The following is a 21,862-nucleotide window of genomic DNA, read 5'->3' as shown; positions in this document are numbered from 1 at the left end:
TTAGTCATTGTCCTGTACTCAAACCCAGGTCTAAACAGTGTGGAGATAATTTGGGGGAGTAGATATTATATAATTCTGGTGTTATAGTATTTTTTCCTCCCAGCTTTGTTTTTTGTTTGTTTGCTTGCTTGCTTGCTTTTTTTATTTGCTTATAAAGAAACATTACAGCTCGTTCATTTATTTATTCACTTAACAATATTTATTGAAGCCTGCAATGTGCTGAGCACACTAGATTTGAGGACTCAGTGGTTGTGGGATTTAGTCATTGGGGTTTGCGAGAGAAACCTACCTGAAGATATGGGAGGGCTGTGTCAACATCTCCTGGGATTTCTTTACTAATTACATATTCCTCTTGAATGCCTGCTCACAAAGCTTCACCATGCTTTGAGTGGCTGCCGTGTGAGGGAAGGGTGTTTGTGGTGGACATATATTACATGTTCATGTGTGCTGTGAAAGGACAACGGCTGAGAAACACAGGGCTACATATTTAAGGCAAATATCCCACAATTATAAGCTGGGAGAAATAAGCTTCCTGGGTGACAATTTATATTTTTACAATGAAAAACAGACAATAAACAATCATGGCTCAGAGTCACCTTTCTTATTAGTTTTAATAGCCAAGGCCAGTATCTCTGACTTAAACAAATCCTTCTGTACATGTTGAGCAGGTTAAAACTTTATCAAGCACCAAGTGGCCTTTTCTATATTTGACATGACACTGTGAAAAGAAAATCTATTGTATGATATTCACATAAAATCTAAGAATCAGAAAGTTAATAAACAAATTTTTGACTAAATGGGCAAGTAGCAAATAAAGTAAATCTGAAACACAAAGAAATTTCTGCTGAGCACACAGATTCAAAACCTGATATCACTGGTTATAAGCATAAGATTAGAAATCTTCTCCATATGAATCATTCAACAAGGTATGGAGACTGACAATTATGTTCAACAGGGAAGCATGATTCAACATTTATAATTCAAATATCTATAAGAACATTTCTATAAGTAATGTAGAAATAAAAGTTTATGACTATGGAAGGAAAAAGATATAAAATACTATTTATGTATAAACTGGACAATTTGGCTCTATTTTTAAATAGATCTAGATATTTTTTCAAAATAAATTCTTAACAAACCCTCTCAGCCTTTAATTCATACACAAATATTATAAATAGGTTTATAATTTATATTTATTTAAATGACAATATACTCTATAAAATACTTATTTTACCAGTTTGAACAAATACAAATATTTTTTCACACGTCTGATAATTACAGAATTAGTTAATATTTATTAGACAGTAGTAAAACAAAATATATATCCACATAAAATGATATGTGTATATATTTATAAATTATAGAAAAATTGTTCCATAGTACAGAAGTACTCACTCTTCCTTTGCACAATGCCATATTATGTGATTTCTCAATTTCGTAGTTGAGATTGAGAGATGCATTTTTTTAAGGCCTAAAATATATCGAACTCAACAATGTGGTTTCTAATATTCAGATGTAGATATTGAAATGTTAGGATATAAAAAGACTTTTTTTTAAAGATAAGGAAGATTCCTATTGTCAACATGACTCTAAGGGCCATGGATTAATCTTTGTTTTTACGGTTTTCTTTCATTTTTGTTTATAACTGTCTATAGTGTTAGCTCATATTCTGCTCCATTCCTCTGTTCCAGCCCTAGAATTCTACAGGCCTTGCTTCCAAGTGGAACACTCAGCTTGAGTAGTTGTATTTAGCCATTGCAGCACCTTCCTGCTTCTGCTTCCTCTAAGCTCTTTACCCTACCATCAGAACTTTCTTTCTTACCCAAGTGATCTTTATTTGCTTAATATAGTTTCCTTTGGGCTGAGGCCATATCCCCTTGGAAGAGCTTATTTGCTGGATGCTTCTGAGATTCTTAAATGCTTAAGACCACCACAGCAGGCCTGATAGTCTCATGTTCATGAGCCCACAAAGATTGTTCCAGCTTCACCAGGCACTCTCAAAGCCATTTGCCCAGGTTTCTGCTTAGGATATAGACCTCTTCAATTTGGGGCAAGTATTTCTGGGATTCTGGAGATTTTCCTGTCACCTAGTTTTGTTGAAGACATCATGGGCAGGTTTTTGTTTTGTTTTTTTCTTTTCTAGTTGCTTAAGTTAGCATTCAAGAAGTGTTTGTGTATAATTCAAGTCTTAGTGCTGTTATGTTTAGGAAATGATCATGTTACTTGATCTCTGTGACTCTATTTTAGAAAAGTTATTTCATGGTCTCATGAGGGAAAAATATAAATATATATTGCTTTTTGTAAAAAAATGTAACTGTTTGCCTAAGTGTCTAGTTTCGCTAATCATGGGTCTGGGCTGAGTTGCGCCATGACCTGTCCACTGTCTGCACACTGCCCAGTGAAAGTCCACATACCACCCTGCAGACTTCTGACAGGTGCCTACCTGCCTACTTGGGCTGGGTTATGTTTGCTTGGCATGGATTTTCAGAGGATCCTTCTCTTTTTGTGGCTGCTATTTACGAATTTGATGATATCCTGCAGCTCCCCTTCCTCTGCCTTAGCATGTGCTGAAGTCTCTGGGCTGGGCTGCTCACTGTAGGACATGAGCCCATGTTCCAGCAGACTGTGGGGCCAAGCCACCACTGCTACTGAAGCAAACTTGCCCTTCTATCAATCAGCTTTCCATTTAGCATGCTTACTAAATCCTTAGAAGAAATTTAATTCTCCATCTAGTCATGTGCAAGGTATGGCAACATAAGACTTTTTCACAAAGCATTTCTCCTTGCTCTAAACATATCAATTTCAGATCTAATGTGGTTTATATTGCATAGTCGGTGTAACAAGAATTTGTATTCCATTTTACAGAATTTGTAGTGCTCTTTTTTATTTCAGAAGTGTAAACTTGGTCATGGCTATTGTATATCTTTATTTTTTTTAATTTTAATTTTTTTGTTTCAACATATTAAGGAGGTACAAGTGTTTTGGTTACATGGGTGCCTTATATTTTGATTAAGTCAAGGTTTTTAGTTTGCCTCTCATCCAAATAGTGTTCATTGTACCCAATAGTACAGAGGGGAGTTTTTATACCTCACCTCTCTCCAAACCGTCCCCCTTCTTGGTTTCCCTTGTCCTTTATGTTGCTTTGGGCCCATGTGTATCCATTGTTTGGCTCCCACTTATTAGAATAACATATAAGATACTTCACTTAGGATAATCGTCTCTAGTTCCACCCAAGTTGCTGCAAATGACATTATTTCATTCTTTTTATGGCTGAGGAGTATTCCATGTAGTGTGTGTGTGTGTATCATATTTACTTTATCCACTCATGAATTGATGGGCACTCAGGTTGATCCCACATCTTTGCAATTGTGAATTGTGCTGTGATAAATATTTGAGTGTAGGTGTCTTTTTGATAAAATGACTTATTTTCCTTTGAGTACTAGTTATGTGATTTCTGGGTCAAATTGTAAGTCTACATTTATTTCTTTGAGAAATCTCCATATTGTTTTCCTTAGAGATTATACTAATTCGCAGTCTCACCAATAGTGTATAAACATTCGTTTCTCTCTGCATCCAAGATAGCATCTATTATTTCTAGACTCTTTAATAATGGCCACTCTGACAGGGGTAAGGTGGTATCTCATTGTAGTTTTAATTTGATGATTAGTAATACAGATAATTTTTTATGTCTGTTGGCCATTTGTTTACCCTATTTTGAAAAACTTCTGCTTGTGTCTTTTGCCCATTTTATGATGTGGTTTTTCATTTTTTTTCTTGCTGATTTGTTTGAGTTCTTTGTATATTCTGGATATTAGTCCTTTGTAATGCATGTATAGTTTGAGAATATTTTCTCCTATTCAGTAGCTTGTCTGTTCATTCTGTTCATAATTTCCTTTGCTGTTCAGGTTTTAAATTTAATTAATTCCCATTTTTTTATTTTTGTTTTTGCTGTATTTCCCATTGGGGTCTTAGTGATAAATTATTTACCTAGGCCAATGTATAGAAGAGTTTTTCCTACATTTTTTCTGGAATTTTTTATGGTTTCATGTCTTCAATTGAAGTCTTCTCTCTATCTCGAATTCATTTTTTTTTTGTATGGTGAGAAATATGGGGTCTTGTTTCATTCTTCTTCATGAGGCTATCCAATTTTCCCAGCACCATTTATTGAATAGAGCTTCCTTTTCTCAGTGTATGCTATTATCTGCTTTGTCAAAGATCAGTTGGTTGTAGGTAGATGGTTTTATTTCTAGGTTCTCTATTCTGTTTCATTGGTCTATGTCTCTAGCTTTATACCAGTGCCATGTTGTTTGGGTTACTATAGCCTTGTAGTATAATTTGAAGTTGAGTAATGTCATGCCTCCAGATTTATTCATTTTGCTTAAGATTGCTTTGGCTATTCAGGCTCTTTTTGGGTTCCAAATGAAGCTTAGGATTATTTTTTCTAGATCTGTGAAATGATGACATTGGTATTTTGATGGGGATTGCATTGAATCTATAAGTCACTTTGGGGAGTATGGACACTTTAAATATGTTGATTCCACCAATCCATGAGCAAGCAATATTTTTCCATTTGTTTGTGTCATCTGCAATGTTTTCATCAGTGCTTCATAATTCTCCTTGTAGAGATCATTCACCTCATTGGTTAGGTATATTCTTGGATATTTTTTGTGGCTATTACAAATAGTATAATATTGAGTCCATGATTTGACTCTCAGCTTGACTGTAATTCATATATAGAAATGCTACTCATTTGTGTATGTTGATTATGTACCCTAGGACATTGCTTAATTTATCAATTCCAGGAGTCTTTTGGTGGAGTCTTTGGGATTTTCTAGATACAAGATCTATTGTTAAAGAAAAGTAATAGTTTGACCTCCTCTTTCCCAATTTGTATACTCTTTATTTCTTTCTTTTGCCTGATTGTTAAGACTTCTAGTACTGTGTTGACTAGAAGTGGTGAAAGTGGGCACCCTTATCTTGTTCCCATTCTTAGGTGGAATGCTTTCAACTTTTCTCCATTCAGTATTTTGTTTGCTATGGAGTTACCATGTATGGCTTTTATCATTTTTAAGTATGTTCCTTCTATGCCTAGATTTTTTTTTGAGGTTTTTTTTTTTATCATGAGAAAGTGCTGGATTTTGTTAAATATTTTTTGTGCATCTGTTGAGATGATTGTATGGTCTTTATTTTTGCTTCTGTTCATGTGGTGAATCATGGTTTATTGATTTACATATGTTAAACCATGCTTGTATCCCTGGAATGAAACCCATGTGATCATGGTGAATTATCTTTTTGATGTGCTGTTGAATTGAGTTTGCAAATATTTTGTTGAGGATTTTTGCATCTTTGTTCATAAGGGATATTTATCTGTAGTTTGTTGTTGTTGTTGTATTGTTGTACTGGCTTTGGTATCAGGGTGATCTGGCTTTGTAGAATAAGTCAGGAAGGATTCCCTCCTTGTCAATGTTATGGAATAGTTTCTGTAGGATAGGTGCCAGTTCTTCTTTCTAGGTCTCATGGAATTCAGCTGTGAATCCATCTGGTCTGGGGATTTTGGGGGGAGGTGATTTTTCATTATTGCGCTAATCTCACTTCTCATTGTTGGTTTGTTCAGGATATCCATTTCTTCTTGATTTAGTCTTGGGAGGTTGTGTGTTTCCAACAATGTATCTGTTTCCACTAAGTTTTCCAGTTTGTGTGCATAGAGATTTTCATATTATTCACAGACGATATTTTGTGAACATCTGCAGTATCAGTTGCAATGTCTCCTTTTTCATCTCTGATTGAGCCTATTTGAGTCCTTTCTCTTCTATTTCTGGTTAAATTGACTGATCTATCAATTTTGTTTATCATTTCAAAGAACAAACTTTTTGTTTCATTGATACTTTGTATTTTTTTCTTTTTTTGATTATATTTCATTTAGTTCTGCTCTGTGGTTTGTTATTTCTTTTTTTCTGCTGGTTTTGGGTTTGATTCATTCTTCTTTTTCTAGTTCCTTGGGATATGACATTAGGTTATTAACATGTGATCTTTCTGTCTGTTTGGTAGAGGCATTTAAGGCTATGAACTTTCCCCTCAGAACTGCCTTTGCTGTATCCCATAGATTTTGAGGACTAGTCCCTGTCTGCTGAGGCAGGTACTGTGGGAGATTGTTCTGCCCAGATCTCCCCACTATGGTGGTAGTGGCTGTTTGTTGAGGTTATCTAGGCAACAAGATTCAGGGCTTCTGGCATTTGCTCTAGTCTACGTATGGTGCTACATGATGGGAATGGCTTTTGGCTGGCAGGTCTGTGGTAGATAGTTGTACCACAGGCATGTTGTTAGGTGGTACCATGGGGGTGTACCTCACCACTGGTGTGCAGGGCTGGGGGCTTGCTCTATTGGTCAATGTTTGGTGCTGTGAGAGTGTAGCTTGCCAGCTGGCACACAAAACCAAAAGATAGGGCCTGATACAGAGGTTGCCAGTCTGCAGGGGTGTACATGCAAGGTGAGGGGTATGGCCTGCTGCAAGGAGGTGGCTTTGTGGATTAGTGAGCCTTGGCATGGCAGTGTATGGTGCTGGGGGGTTGTTCCACTGGTTGGTGCACAAGACGTTAGGGGCTGGGCTGCTGGATGGCTCGGGCTCTATCCCCACACAAGACAGTGGGACTCTACTGAACCCACTCTCCAATGCATCTTTACTATAAAATCTCCAAGCAGTTCCCTGATCAGTATGGAGGCTCGTGGCAGTGGTGATGGTCCCTGTCCACAGCTCAAGTTTCAGTGTCCGTGCTGAGTGTGTGGGGCCCTGGGGTTCTCCCCTTTATCCCTCTCCTATGTGTAGGAGTCTCCCTCAGGTACCTTCTAATCTTGGCAAGCAGAACTCCCCATTCCTGTTCCTTCACTCTGATTATCTTGTCAGTTCTCTGATGATTTATAGCGCTCTCTCCTAAAAGGTCCATCTGTAAGTGGGCATCTACTTGTAGTTTTTGATCTTTTCCTAGAGAGCCTGGCATGAGCAAGCTGCTTCTAATCTGCCATCTTGAGCAAGCTGCTTCTAATCTGCCATCTTGGCCCTCCCTCTGTATTTTTAAAGTTTAAGGATATTTAAAATGACTATTGTTAAAGTTTAAAGATATTGAAAATGACTGTTCTTTTAAAAATTCTTAGGTATACCTATGGTCTCAAGTAACACAATCCCCAATTATAGCATGCTGTAGCTAATATACACATCAGTTTTTGCGTGTTTATTTTTGAGAATCTACTTGAAAGGCGTAGATGTTACTAGTATATTGGGACAAAAAAGGATCTAATTCAAGACCTCTTCCTTGTAGGGTCTGAGAGAAGTCATTTGTGGCAACCTGTTACATGATTAATTACAAGGTAGGGCAGCCTGATATTTCGAGTTATGAGTTAGCCAATTCCATATAACTAATAGCAGTAATCCAATTTTAGGTCCATGTCTCGAAGGAGATTAAAAGGTTCCAAAGGACCAGTCTAGTAAGCCCAAACATCAGCAATAACAAAGAATTCCTAAGTATTTTGTTTTCCAGGAGGTTTTCCCTGATCAGAGCTTAGGTCCCAGTAACATCTTGTGTAGCCTCCTGCGAATTTCCTTAGTCTTAATAGAATAGATAATTGGATTGAGCATTGGAGGCACAAAGAGATAGACCAGGGACATGAACTTGTGCACATACTCAGGGGCATGCTTCCCAAATCGATGGACCATGGACACACTAACCATAGGCACATAGAAGATTAGCACAGCACAGATATGTGACACACATGTGTTGAGTGTCTTAAGCCTCTCTTCCTGGGAGGCAATGGCTAGCACAGAGTGTAGAATGAGAACATAGGAGAGGAAGATGAGTACTGAATCTATACCAAAGGCAGAGATGACAATGAACAGGCCATACATGCTGTTGATGGTAGTATCTCCACAGGGCAGGTGGATCAAGTCTGGGTGAAGGCAGTAGGAATGGGTCAGCACATTGGTCTTGCAGAAATGCAGCCTCTTCAGGAGGAAGGGAAGTGGGAAGACCATGCAGAAGCTGCGGGTGATGATGGATATGCCAATGTGGGCCACACGGGTATCAGTGAGGACTGTGGAATAGCGCAAGGGGTTACAGATGGCCACGTAGCGGTCAAAACTCATGGCCAGCAGGATCCCAGACTCTGTCCAGGAGAAAAAGTGGATGAAAAACATCTGGGCCAGGCAGGCATTAAAAGCAATTGCTGGGGCTTGAAAACACACTGCAGCCAGGACAGTAGGCAATGTAGAAAAGGACACACCCAGGTCATTGACAGACAAAAGAGACAGGAAATAGTACATTGGCTGGTGCAAGCTCTGCTCTTCCTTTATGATAAAGAGGATTAGGGTGTTACCAAGGATAGAGATAGCATAAAGTAGCAAGAGAAGGGCAGCCAGCCAGTGCTCCAGGCTCTTCATCTCTGGAAAACCTGTTAGAGTGAAGCTGGTGGTACTTGACATGTTAGTCCCAAAGTTTCCCATCTGGTTTCTGAGTGACTTTTGGAGAAATGCAACCAGAGTGAAGGGAGATCAAACAATGGAAGAAGTGAAGAACAGGAGTGGAAGCTGTCTCAGGATAGGAGGGATAGTGATGCTTAGATTCCAACATCAAAGATCATGAAAAGTTTAGAAATAAGCAGGTTACATTTCAGACCCTTCACAGTCTGGCAGATCTGCCATGGGCTCTGGAACCTACCCCATAGAAATCTTTTGCCTCAATTTTAGACATTATCCCTTATTCTTTCTGTGTTTGTATATTTTTATATAGGTTCAAAACTTTCTCTAAAGATGAAACATGTTTTTTTCCATTTCTCTTTACCAGTTCTTTGCCATCAGATTCTTCAATAAGTGAGGTACAGTATGTCCTCTGTGAAGTTTTTTCCTTAATCCTCTCCACCTGTTGATTTACTCCCTCTTGTGAAAGTAACAGCACTTTTTTTTCATCTTCTAAGCTGCCTCTCCTCTCTCGCCTACACTAGAGCATCACTCCCGTTCCTCGTCCTTTCTTTGTTGCTTGGGCCCCTCTCTTATGCACTGGTCATCCAGAACCTCACTCTCCTCTGTGCCTGATGGTTTTTGTTTCTTTTCCCATATGCTCACATTTTGTTCTCTGTTCAGACCAAAGATTCTCAAACTCTGCTTTATGTTAGACTCCCTTCAGGAGCTTTTAAAAACCTCTTTGCTCAGACCAAACTCATATCAATTAAATCATAATTTCTGCAGGTGGAACTCAGGAATCAGCATATGTTTGAACTCCTAGGCAATTCTATTAGATAGCCAAGTTTGAGGATTAGGGGTTTAAATCACTCCTATTAGCATTCAAATATGTCCCTCCTCCTAACACTTCCTCTTCTCTGAGGATCAATTTTAGGAGTTACTATCATAGGAAACAAACAAACCACAATAGCAAACCTCTTTATTGCCTCATGTCCTTCTAGTAAGCACCCATTACTCTGCTCCCTTTCACAACTAATGTTCTCAAAATTATTTTCTACTTGTAATGTCCTCTTTGTCTCTCCTCTGAACAGCAATGATCCCAGATTTATGTCTCCTGCCCAGGCTTCTCTTCTTGCTATAAATTCATGCATCCAATTCCCTAGTTGACTATCAAGTGTAAGAACTCATTGGCATCTCAATGCAAAGTTGAACTCTTTATCAATTTCCATGCTTGATCTTCATAGTCATAATCTCATTAAAACCTATCATTGTCTAGCCATATATTTATGCCAGAAAAATCTAGGAGGCATCCTTGATATCTCTCACCCTGTCCCATTCACAAGTCTATTTATCTAATGTCACCCATCCAGTATATACTCAACCCTGGTTTCTCCTCTCTATCACACTTCCAGCCAAAACCATCCCTCAGCATCTTTATCTGGGGATATCTGCAGTACCTTTCTGACTGATTGCCCAGCTTAGTCATGATTCTCTCTAATCCATTCTCCACAAAGCAGCTGAAGTTTTTGTCTATAATAATAAATAAAATGACATTACATTCCTACTAAAAATCTCTGAATCATGCACCTTACCTTTTGAAATAAGAACTTAAGTATTACTAAGAATTCAAGGTCGTTACCATGGCATGTAGATGCAGCAGCACTACCTAGGGACTTGTCATCTCCAATTATCGTAATCATTCATTCATTACTTCTCTGATCATGGCTGTCCCTGTTATGCAGCCTCACACGTATTTTTCTTTGTGGCTCTTCTTATCGTACTTTACATTATAGTGCATTATTATCTATTGTTTGGTTATTTGATCAATATCTTTCTCTCCCAACAAATTATAAGCTACCATAATTTCCTGTGTTTCTTCTCATTTTATTCTCAATGCTTAGACAAGTGACTGGGTATATAGAGCTCTAGACTAGGACTCAAGGATTACCAGTTTGGATTTTAATTTTTAAAATATTGACTAAATAAACTATCTTAGGAAAAATATATTAAAGCAAGAGCTACATTTTTAAGTGTAAAATAACTAGATAAGTAAAATAACTCCCCTAACATCTAATAACTAAGTTTTAATCTCAGCTTTGCCACATACCAGCTGAGAATTTAGTTACCTTCATCATATGTTATTTTCACATCTACAGAATAGAAAAAGTAAAGTAGAGTAAAACATTGAAAGTGTATATTCATGTTCCCCAGTGCAAGGCGTATATACTGAATAAATGGCAACCAAGAAAGTTATGGTGAAGAGGGATATTTAGTGGCTGAGAATCCCAGTCCTGTCTTCAAACTGTCTTTCCATTTCCCATTTCCCCATTAGAAGCTCTCTTCTTTTGTCTCAGTATTTTATTCACTCTTTAATGAGAATATTGGAGTATGAGTTAATCACACTGAAGCATTCGCACCAAACAAAAGCTTCAGAAGGTGCCCCTCTGAGCCAGGGGTATGCATGCTAGGATCTGTATAGCTATAAGAATAAGGCCAAAATAGTCATATTTCAGGCACCAACAGCTATAAATGAGGAGTATGAGTGTGCAAACTTAAGTGGGGTGCAGGGAAAAAATCTCTAAACTTAAATTACAAACAGCATTTCCTTCCTCAAATCCTTGTACCCTAATCTCTTTAAGATTTTGAAACAATGCATTCGGTTCCTGAGAGCCTCTGTGAGGAAAGAGCTGAGGTTCCCACTTACCTCCACAGGCTGGCTTTGGTGGATGAGATGAGAGAGGCAGGTGAAATGTCCACTGAGGGGAGAAATACCAAGGACACCACAAACTCTCCACACAGCCCCACTGCCAGCCTCCGCTCACTCCCTGCTCTGAGCTCTATAAAGCTGGGCCTTAAGGGTCCCCTGGGTGTGGTAAGTTCAAGGGCTCAAAGCTTCTCTGTGCCCCGTCATTTCTACCTCTAGAGGTTTCAAAGAAATTAAGAGTGAGAATTAAGTTGTCCTAGAGGGAGCAATATATTAAACTCTTAATTTTTTTTTTTTTAATAGAAGAACTGAAGCCCAGAAAGAATGCATTAAGTCAACAACAGAGCTAGATTGAATCCCAAACCCATCGATTCCCACTGATTTTCAGATTAGGGCTCTTTCCACTAACCTTGTCACAACTCAAATGGATTTCAAGATGTAAAATAGCATAACTATTAAAAGCCTAAATTACTTAGGTTGGCAAATAGGGTGACCATCCTAGTGACCAGTCGTTTTAGCATTGAAAGTCCTGCACCGGGGAAAGCACCTCAGTTTTGGGAAACTGGAACATTTTGCCACCCTACGGCCAGACGTAGGTTCAAAACCAGCTCCTTCCCTGCCTGAATGTCATTAAGAAAATTATTTGATTAGTTCAAGTTTTAAATTTCTCATTTGTAAAACACAGTAAAAATTCCTATAGATCTGGACAAACAAGAAACAGTTTTACTTTGTAAGTACTTACTAAACAAGAGCTACCATAAGGACCTGCCAATTTGTCATCTCTCAGAAAAGAACTTGAAAAGAAGGTGCAAGTGCCAGTTGACTCTTGGGGCTCTGGAGCTCTGAGGGCAGCCTGATTTCCAAGACACTAGCGTAAGGGTCTTAAAACTAGAGTGTCTTCAGGCCATCTCGTATCACACCCAAAAGTTTGGAAAAAATTGAGACTCTTAGAGGTAAGAAGCTTGCTGATATGCACAAAGAAATTATTTAGAGTCAGAACTTGAACATAATTATTCTAGTGCAGATGCAAATTATTCACAATGACCATGCTATCTATCTCTTATTACCAGGGCTGAAGAACCAAGGGCAGGACAAGTGATATTTATTTACTGAGCACCAACTAAGTGTCTATGACTCTACTACATTCTTGGCTATAGGTTAGTTCATTTAATTGTCAGAGAAAATCTTATGAATACATTTTATTATCCCTAACATCAGTACTGGACTATTTAACAGGCAGAGTAAGCATATACATTTAGAGCATCAGAAAAATAAAACATTCAAAACTTAGTAAAATCTTTATAAACTATAAGTTAATATTTTATCTGCCTTTTGTAGATGAAATATCTGAGTTCAGAAAGATTGTGAAGCTTGTCATATCATAAAATTATTGGGTAAGCCAAGATTTCAATCCAGAATAAAAGAAAAACATAATTATAAACAAATATAACCTCTCCCCTCCCCCCCACCACACACACACACACACACACACACACAAAATTACCAATTGAAAGAGGAGATGAAAGAAAGAGACATGAAGGAGCATCCACCACATCGTTATGAGGAGAAGACACAGCCACCCCACAAGTACCAGGGATTATATGCTAACACACTGATTTTTTTTGGAGATTGATACTTATGCAACTGAACCTAAGACATGAGCATTTTGAATCATATAATGAAGTCTCTTATTTCTTGTTTGTGTAGAAACATAATTAGGATGTGTCTATCACCAGACAGAATGTGCTAGTGAAGTACCTTTGGACTTTACCTGGCACATAATAAGCCATCCAAAATGGGAAGGTATTGGTTAAAGGGTACTAAGTTCTAGTTATGCCAGATAGATAAGTCATAGAAATCTATATATCATAGTGCCTATAGTTAACAATATTGTATTGTATATTTTAAAACTTGCTGAGAGTACATCTTACGTTAAGTGTTCTTTTCACCAAAAAGAAAGAAAGGAAAGAAGAAAAAGAAGGAAGGGAGGGAGAAAGGAAGGAAGGGAGGGAAGGAACTACTAGAGGTGATGCATATGTTTATGGCATGTGATGATGGTTTCATGGCTGTATACTTATCTCCAAACTCATAGTATACATTAAATAGGAAGACATTTTTGTATATCAACCACATCTTGATATGGTATAATAGTAAAAAACTAAAAAATAAATGTTATTATTAGTATGACTTTGCAGCTGGTAACATGAGCATCAGAGATTTTAAATGTTCTAGTTAGCACAGACAAATGAAGAGATGAGGTGGGATTAGTAGCACTGATATCAGGCTTATCATACATAAACTGTTCTGTTATTTTATTTCAACATTATTATCTGACATTTCCTTTGACTACAGTAAAAAAAGACATACTGGTAAGCATACACTTCTGGTAAAGATGGATATGGGAGTGAAAATATGATGCTACCAATGTCCATTGAACTCCCTGAGTGCCAGGGGAGATGAGTCACTTGGGGCCCAGAATCAGGTCCCCACATGTAGTGATAGTGGGCCTCCACAGCCCATAGCCACATCTGACAGGAATGGCTCTTCTAGGAAGAAGAAACACTTTCCCCTGAGAGGACAGAGAGGTGCACTTGGAAAGCAGGGCATCAGCGTGCAGACCTCTCCCTTTGAGGCTCACCTCCTCAGAGCTCTCAGGTTACCCTCAGTTGCCTGCTTTTCTCTCTCTCTCTCTCTCTCTCTCTCTCTCTCTCTCTCTCTCTCTCTCTCTTTCTCTGCTTTCTCTCTCTCTGTCTCACTTTATTATACACATAATGCATATGTGTTATAGAAAAGTAGAAAAACATCTGCCCAAATCATAATAACCTTAGTATACTAATAAAATTTCTGTTAATCTTTCCAAAATTATAAAATATATCTAGGAAAATGTATAAATGATTAATAATAACATGATATTGGTGTTTTTATCCCCCAAATCAGCATCTATAAATACTATTTGATAATATGTATTTTATTTGAAAATATTCCTTCACAATGGTTTATATATTTTCCTAAATTATCCTAAGCTAGAAATCTGTTGTGGTAATATATCTTCTATTAATATTTTTATTAGTATAGCCCTGTTTATTTTTTTTTGCATTTTAACATCTGAGAGGTTTACTACATTCCTGTCCCCATATTCCCCCCTTTATGAAACTTTTGAGGGATGCTTTTTCTGCATCTATTGAAAGAATCATATGGATCTTTGTTTTTACTTCTATTTATGTGGTGAATTACGTTTACGGATTAGTTTATGTTGAACCATCCCTACATTCCTGGGATGAAGCCCACTTGGTTGTAATGGATTTTTTTTTTTTTTTTTTTTTTTGATGAGCAGGTGCATTCAAAGTACTGGGATTTTGTCAAGAATTTTTGCATCTATATTCATAAGGGATATTGGTCGGTAGTTTTCTTTTTTGTTGAGTCCTTTCCTGGCTTTGGTATCAGGGTGATATTGGCTTCATGGGGGAGGATTCCTTCCTTCTAGATGTTGTGGAATAATTTCAGCATGATAGGCACCAGTTCTTTGTAGGTCTGATAGAATTCAGGTGTGAAACCATCTGGTCTGGGACTTTTTTTTTTTTTGGAAAGCTTTTTATTACTGCTTCAATTTCAGTGTCTTATGTTAATCTGTTCAGGAATTCTATTTCTTCCTGATGCAGCGTCGGGGGCCTGTATTTCTAAGAATTTGTCCATTTCCTCCACATTTTTAAGTTTATATGTATAACAACGAGTAAGATGTGCAACGTTTGGGGGATGGACATGCTTGAAGTTCTTACTCCAGGAGGGACAGAGACATGGGCAATATAAGTAACCTTAACACTTGACCCCCATAATACTCTAAAATAAAAAAAAAAAAGTTTATATGTATAGAGATCTTTGAGACGATATTTTGTATTTCTGTGATATCAGTTGTAATTTCTCCTTTTTCATTCCTGATTGAGTTTATTAGAGTCCTTTCTTTTTCTGCTTCTGATTACTCCAGTGAGAGGCATGTCAATTTTGTTTATATTTTCAAAGAAGCAACTTTTTGTTTCATTAATCTTCTGTATAGTTCGTTTGTTATTTATTTCATTTAGTTCTGCTCTAATCTTGGTTATTTATTTTCTTCTGCTGGATTTGAGGTTGATTTTCTCTTCCTTTTCCAATTCTTTGAGTCATTTCATTAGATTGTTGATTTGTGATCTTTCTGTCTTTTGGATGTAGGCATTCATGGCTATGAATTTTTCTTTCAGGACTGTTCTTCCTGTGTCCCACAGATTTGGATAACTTGTGCCACCTTTATCATTAAGTTCAAAGAATCTTTTGATTTCCATCTTAATTTTCTCCTTGACCTGAGTATCATTCAGCTATAGGTTGTTTGGTTTCCATTACTCTGTGTAGAGATGAGAGTTTCTATTGGAGTTGATTTCTAATTTTATTCCACTGTGGTTTGAGAAGATGTATGGAATTATTTCTTTTTTAAAAAACTTGTTGAGACATGTTTTGGGGCTTAGAATGTGGTCAATCTTAAAGAATGTACCATGAGCTGATGAGAAAAATGTATATTCAGTGGTTTGGGGGTAGAATGTTCAGTAAATTCCATTAGGCCCATTTGTTCTAGAGTTCTGTTTAAATCCATTGTTTGTTTGTTTATTTTCTGTTTGGAAGATCTGTCCTGTTCTGTCAAAAGGATGTTGAAATCCCTGGCTATTATGGTGCTGCTGTTTATCATTTTGTTTAGATAAAGAATGGGTGAAAATATTTGAATGCTACACATCCAGTAAAGGACTGATGACTAGGATCTGTACAGAGCTCAGGAAAATTAACAAGAAAAAAATCAAACAACCCTATTAAAATGTGGGCAAAGAAGGTGAACAGAAACTTTTCAAAATAAGACAATGGCCAAGAAACATGAAAAATTGCTCAACATCAGGGAAATGCAAATCAAAACCACAATGATATATCACTTAACTCCAGTGTGATATCACTTAACTTTATCAAAAAGTCCCAAAACAACAAATGTTGGTGAATATGGAGAGATAGGAACACTCATACACTGCTGGTGGGACTGCAAATTAGTACAATCTCTATGGAAAGTAATATAGAGATACTTCAAAGAACTAAAAGTAGAACTGCTGTTTGATACAGCAATCCCATTACTGGGTATTTACCCAAAGAAAAAAAAAGACATTCCATAATAAAGACAACTGCACTCAAATGTTCAGAGCAGCACAATTCACAATTGCAAAGACTTGGAATCAACCCAAGTGCCCATCAATACATAGGTAGATTAATAAAATGTGGTGTATGTATGCCATGGAGTACTACTCGGCTATGAAAAACAATGGTGAACTAATACGTCTTGTATTATCCTGGATAGAGCTGCAGCCCATTCTATTAAGTGAAGTATCACAAGAATGGAAAAACAAACACCACATGTACTCTTCATTAAATTGGCACTAATTGATCAACACTTATGTGAGTACATGGAAGTAACATTCAACGGGTGTTAGGCAGGTAGGAAGAGGGAATAGGAAATGGCTAAATTCACACCTAATGGGTACAGTGCACACTTTCTGGGAGATGGGCATGCTTGTAGTTCTGACTTGAGTGGTGCAAAGGTAATATATGTAATCAAAGTGTTTGTACCCCTTTAATATTCTGAAATTTAAAAAAAAATCAGGAAAGAAAAAGAAAACAGAATAAAATAAGAAAAGAATAAAATTAAAACACTTTCAGAGAAGGCATTCTTGCTAGAATTATATTGTTGAGTTACCAAAAATACTTAAAATTAAGTAGTTAGGAAGAACTGACACCTTTACAATATTTGTTTCATCTTTCTATTTAGGCACATATTTTTGTATTCATTCATTCAATCTTATTCTTTTAAATGTATCATAAAATTTCTTCTATAAAGTTTCTCAGTAAAATATTTCTGAGATAAATTATTTTTTAAGCTTGAGAATTGAATCATTTATGAATGAAAATATTTGGTAGTATTTTGGAAATTACTAGTTTCATATTATTATTTATATTTGTCAAATTTTCTCATTGTTAGCAATCTTTTCATTTAAATTTTTATGTTTTTTTGATCTACAAATTGCAAAATAATTAGAATGATGTGTGGTTTCCAGGCATATGATCATGAGGAAGATATTCTAAATAGAGGCTATTAGAAAAAAATACAGAGGTATAAAGCAGCCTGTTCAGGAAACACATGTAGTTCAGTAAAGCTGAAATAAAGTATTTCAGGGTAGGAAAAATGGTTAAGGGTAGGAAGACATACAAAATGGACACTTGCTGTGATGATATAATTAAAAGATATGCTAAGGGTTTTGAACTCGATCGTTAGGCAGTAAGAGACTACAGGCTATGAGACATTTTATAACCAGACAGACTCTTTAGGAAGATCATTATAGCTGCAGCATGGTAAAATGAGAGAAAAGAATGGTAAATAATGAGATTCGTTTGGAAGGAAATGCCAGTGTGAGAGGTGACAGTCAAGGCCCAGAATGAGATAGCAGCAGTGGTAATGTAGAGGCAAAGAATGCATAATAAGTCAAAGCCTAATTAGAACTGTCGGGACTTAGTCCTCTATCACAGATAAAGAAAAAAGGTAAGATAGGTCATTTCTGTCACAAGTTACAGTACATTAGTCAAAGATTCCTTGAAACAAAATGGTAAATACTAATGGTTTAAAATAGGAAAACTTATTCTCCTCCTATTTTAACCAGAAAGAATATTGTCCAACAAATTAAGAAAATATATATTAAAAAGTGCTTTGTTTTTATGTAGGATAGATTTTTTGTGTTTTTCATTTCACCTTTTCTGGAATCTGCTATTCTTTACATGTGTTTTCCATGATTTTACTCATTAATGTGATGAATTATATAGAGGAATTCCTGAACAATGAGTAATTCTTTTAATCCTAGGATATATATATATATATATTTCTGTGTCTCTATTATTTGTGTTCACAACTTTTAACATTTACACATATTTTTCATTAATGTGTTTGTTCTATAGGATTTTTTGCTGATTTTTTTTCTGTATCATTAATCAGAATTATATTTGTCCTTTTATATAGCTTTCCAACTTTTTGTATACTTTAGAAATATATGAAGAATGATCTGTTTCTTAAATTTGGGAAAACACTAATGAAATCCTATAATGTTTAGGATGTGGGTAGGATTATAATTTTTTAATAATTTTCAGTTTCTTCCTCAATTATAACAATTCTTTATTTGTGTACATATTGTGATTTTTCCCTCAAATACCAATTTCATCAAGATTTAAAATTACTTATAGAATTTTCTACTGTAATTTTTAAAATATTTCAAATCTAGTGATAAATATGATTTCTAAACTTTATCTTCCATGGTTATATTTTCCAGAGTTTGTTCTATTTTGAGAGCTTGTTAAAGGATTAGTTATTAGATTATTTTCACCTTTTTCTATTCACACCAATCACATTAATTTAGTACTTTTGTTTTAACTAATAATGATTTTATAACATATTTTATACCTTTATAATGTCTTAAATTGAATACTTAATTTCTTAACTTTCTCTGTTATAAATATATTTCTTTACATTTCTTTCATTTTAAATGCCAGCCAAGTGGACGGTATGTATTATTTCAAATAAAGGTTGGCATACATAGCTATTGTGTGTCTACGTGTGTATCATTTTAGCTAAAATCTCCTTGACATAATATTTGTGAAAAGAATCCCTTCCCCATTATAACAGTGTTTCCATGGTAATAAGTAATTTCCTTTATGACGATTCGCTTTAAACAAGAGTAATGCCAACATATGACATAAGAGACTTATTGTGAGGATGTATGTTTCTAGACTGAAAAAGAAGAAAATTGAGCAAATACTTAAATTACAGCCCAGTTTGCCTTGGCAAGACATGTTAGCTTGAGTCTTAACTATTGCCAAGCTGTCATCCAACATCTGATGGCAGGAATCCTAACAGTAGGTCAGTGCCCAAAAGAATAGTAAAAACACCTTTCTTGTCAAAGTAGGTCTTGAAAACTTAAATTTATGGAGTAAAGATGGATATTCTCTAAATGTTGGCTTTTAACATGTATCCTGTTCAAAACTTGGTTCCCAGCAGTATTTTGTGAAGTCTCCGACGGATCTCCTTGGTTTTAATGGAATAGATGATAGGATTGAGCGTTGGAGGCACAAAGAGATAGATGAGGGACATGAGCGTATGTACATACCGTGGGGCATGTCTTCCATAGCGAGCAGCCATGGACACACCAACCATGGGCACATAAAAGATGAGCACAGCACAGATGTGTGACACACACGTGTTAAGTGTCTTTAACCGTTCTTCCCGGGAGGCAATGGCAAGTACAGAGCGAAGTATGAGCACGTAGGAGATGAGAATGAGTGCAGAATCCAGGCCAAAGGTGGAGATGACAATGAATAGACCAAAGATATTATTTATGGTGATGTCACCACAGGGCAGGCGGATAAGATCTGGATGCAGGCAGTAGGCATGGGAGAGTATGTTGGCCTTGCAGAAGGGTAACCTCTTCAGAAGGAAAGGCAGTGGAAAAACCATACAGAAACTGCGGATGATAACGGACATGCCCATACACATCACACGGGCATCAGTGAGCACTGTGGTGTAGCGCAGCGGGTTACAGATGGCCACATAGCGGTCAAAGCTCATGACCAGCAGGATCCCAGACTCCACGAAGGAGAAGAGATGGATAAAGAACATTTGGGCCATGCAAGAATCAAAACTTATCTCCCTTAAGTAGAAGCAAAACGTGGCCAGGACTGTGGGCAGTGTGGAGAAAGACACACCTACATCATTAACTGATAGCAGGGACAAAAAGTAGTACATAGGTTGGTGCAAGCTCTGTTCCTTCTTGATAACAAAAAGGATAAGAGCATTTCCCACAATGGAGACAATGTAGAAGGCACCAAGGAGCAAAAACATCCAGTGTTGGGAGGTCTCCAGCTCTGGGAGTCCTGTCAAGGTGAAGGGAGGCAACCCTGAGCTATTGTGCAGGTTACCTCCCATGCTGGGACTCTGGATTAGATTCTAGGGCCACTGTCCTGTAAATGAACACAAACATAAAGTTTTATGCACGGCCTCTGCTTAATATTTTAAGACTCTCACATACTATCCAGATCCTTACTTTATAGCATTAATCAATTTTCTTCACTAAACCTCTCATTCTTGCCTTTCATTGTTACCAAGATTTCTGAAATGGTCTGTGTTGTCTCAGTTCACCTGGCTGGCAACTCAGGTCCCTTTGTCCTCCTTTACACCTGTGTCTTTTGTCACCATGCTCTTTATCACATTAAAGGCTATTAATTATTTTCTTCATCAACCTATGAGTATCATTTTGTTCAAGACCTAAGACAAAACTCTTCTGACCAATACTTCCTCATTTATTATGCCCTCTTCCTGAGCAAACCGCTTAATCCTGAACCATACTCTCTTCTTGTTTCCACTCTTCCATGTTACTAAACATCAACTGCTCCCAGTTTCCTTGCTCCTATATAGTTTCTAAGTTCTTTCATCCATTCATCTTGACAGAAGATAAATGGACAGTAAAATATCCGTTCATAAGGATAACCTATCAGATGTTCATCTAGGTACATTAGAATGTCATATTTCCAACCACTTTTTCATTCTTCTATCCATTTAGCTTAAGTCATCATTTTTGCCCTGAATAATTTAATTTACTGAAAGTAAATTCTTAATATTTTTTTCAGAATCAAATGGCACCTATCTCCTGAAAGCTATAAGATTAATAATAATTTTTCTATGCCACAGAATTGCCTCTCATCCATGTTCTATATCTCTTTGAATAAAATCATCTTTATGCCCAAGATTGAGACCCAAAATACAAACATCATTTTAACTACTTCTATTCCTTCATCTACTACATTAAGTCAGGTAACAGCCAATGAAAATACCAGCCCCAAAGTGCCTCTGTCAGCACCTTTTGCCAATTCATTCCACCTGCAGCATTCTACACGTTAGACATATCACATTAGTATACCATAATAACAGACTTCTAATAAATATCTTGCCGTTCACTCTTCATCTCTAATATGAGGTAGAACTAATATTGTTAAAGGCAAATCTAAAAATGTACTTTTCTTATTAGAATCCTTACATAGTCCTTTATTTCAATTGATCAAACCCAAATTTATTAGTCTAGAATTAAAGGCTCTCTATGGTTAATAGTAAATTAATATTTCTAATCTCAATTCTCAAAATTCTCTTTCTTATACCCCAAGACCCCCAGATAAGTCTACTTGCTGCAATCCAAACTTGACCTGCAGCTCTCCAGCTCCCCGAGGTTGCCCCTGATTGTATGAACATAATATTCAATCCATCTTCCAGGGCTGAAGTCCAAGGATCCCACCCCCCCCCAGGGATATTCAGCTGGTCGTTGCCAGCAGAGGTATTTTCCCTCACTCCTCACAGATCTAGGGTATCTCCTTTTGTGTCCATTTCTCTTATCTTTTCTACTGTATAACAAACTCTTAAAAACTCAGCTCTGACTCTTATTTACATTTTCAGTCCCTGCTATACTTTGTTTAGTGCAAGAGTTTGATCAAGAGAGGTACTCAATAAGTCATTCACCCTTTCTAGGTTTTTGTTTCTTTGTTGTAAATTGGTGACGCTAAGAAACTTACCTAATGGGGTTGTGATAAGCCAAAAACAAACAGTGGTAAACACCTTAGGACCAAAG

At 36.8% G+C, this 21,862-nt stretch overlaps 2 protein-coding genes across 2 annotated transcripts; both read right to left on the bottom strand.

Annotated features, from left to right (window-relative positions):
- Positions 1 to 7,546: 7,546 nt before the first annotated feature.
- Positions 7,547 to 8,491, bottom strand: LOC105883495 (olfactory receptor 51I2-like). Its single transcript, XM_012786619.1, has one exon. The coding sequence runs from the start codon at positions 8,489 to 8,491 to the stop codon at positions 7,547 to 7,549; it is 945 nt and encodes a 314-aa protein (XP_012642073.1).
- Positions 8,492 to 19,227: 10,736 nt separating this feature from the next.
- LOC105883496 (olfactory receptor 51I2-like) lies at positions 19,228 to 20,172 on the bottom strand. The gene has a single exon (XM_012786620.2). It carries the CDS (start codon positions 20,170 to 20,172, stop codon positions 19,228 to 19,230), a length of 945 nt encoding a protein of 314 aa, XP_012642074.2.
- Between the last annotated feature and the right edge of the window lie 1,690 nt (positions 20,173 to 21,862).

The sequence above is a fragment of the Microcebus murinus genome, chromosome 4 (genome assembly GCF_040939455.1).
Source record: "Microcebus murinus isolate Inina chromosome 4, M.murinus_Inina_mat1.0, whole genome shotgun sequence".
Taxonomy (NCBI): domain Eukaryota; kingdom Metazoa; phylum Chordata; class Mammalia; order Primates; family Cheirogaleidae; genus Microcebus; species Microcebus murinus.
Note: the sequence above shows the minus strand (reverse complement) of the source record. Positions and strands in the feature narration are given on the sequence as shown.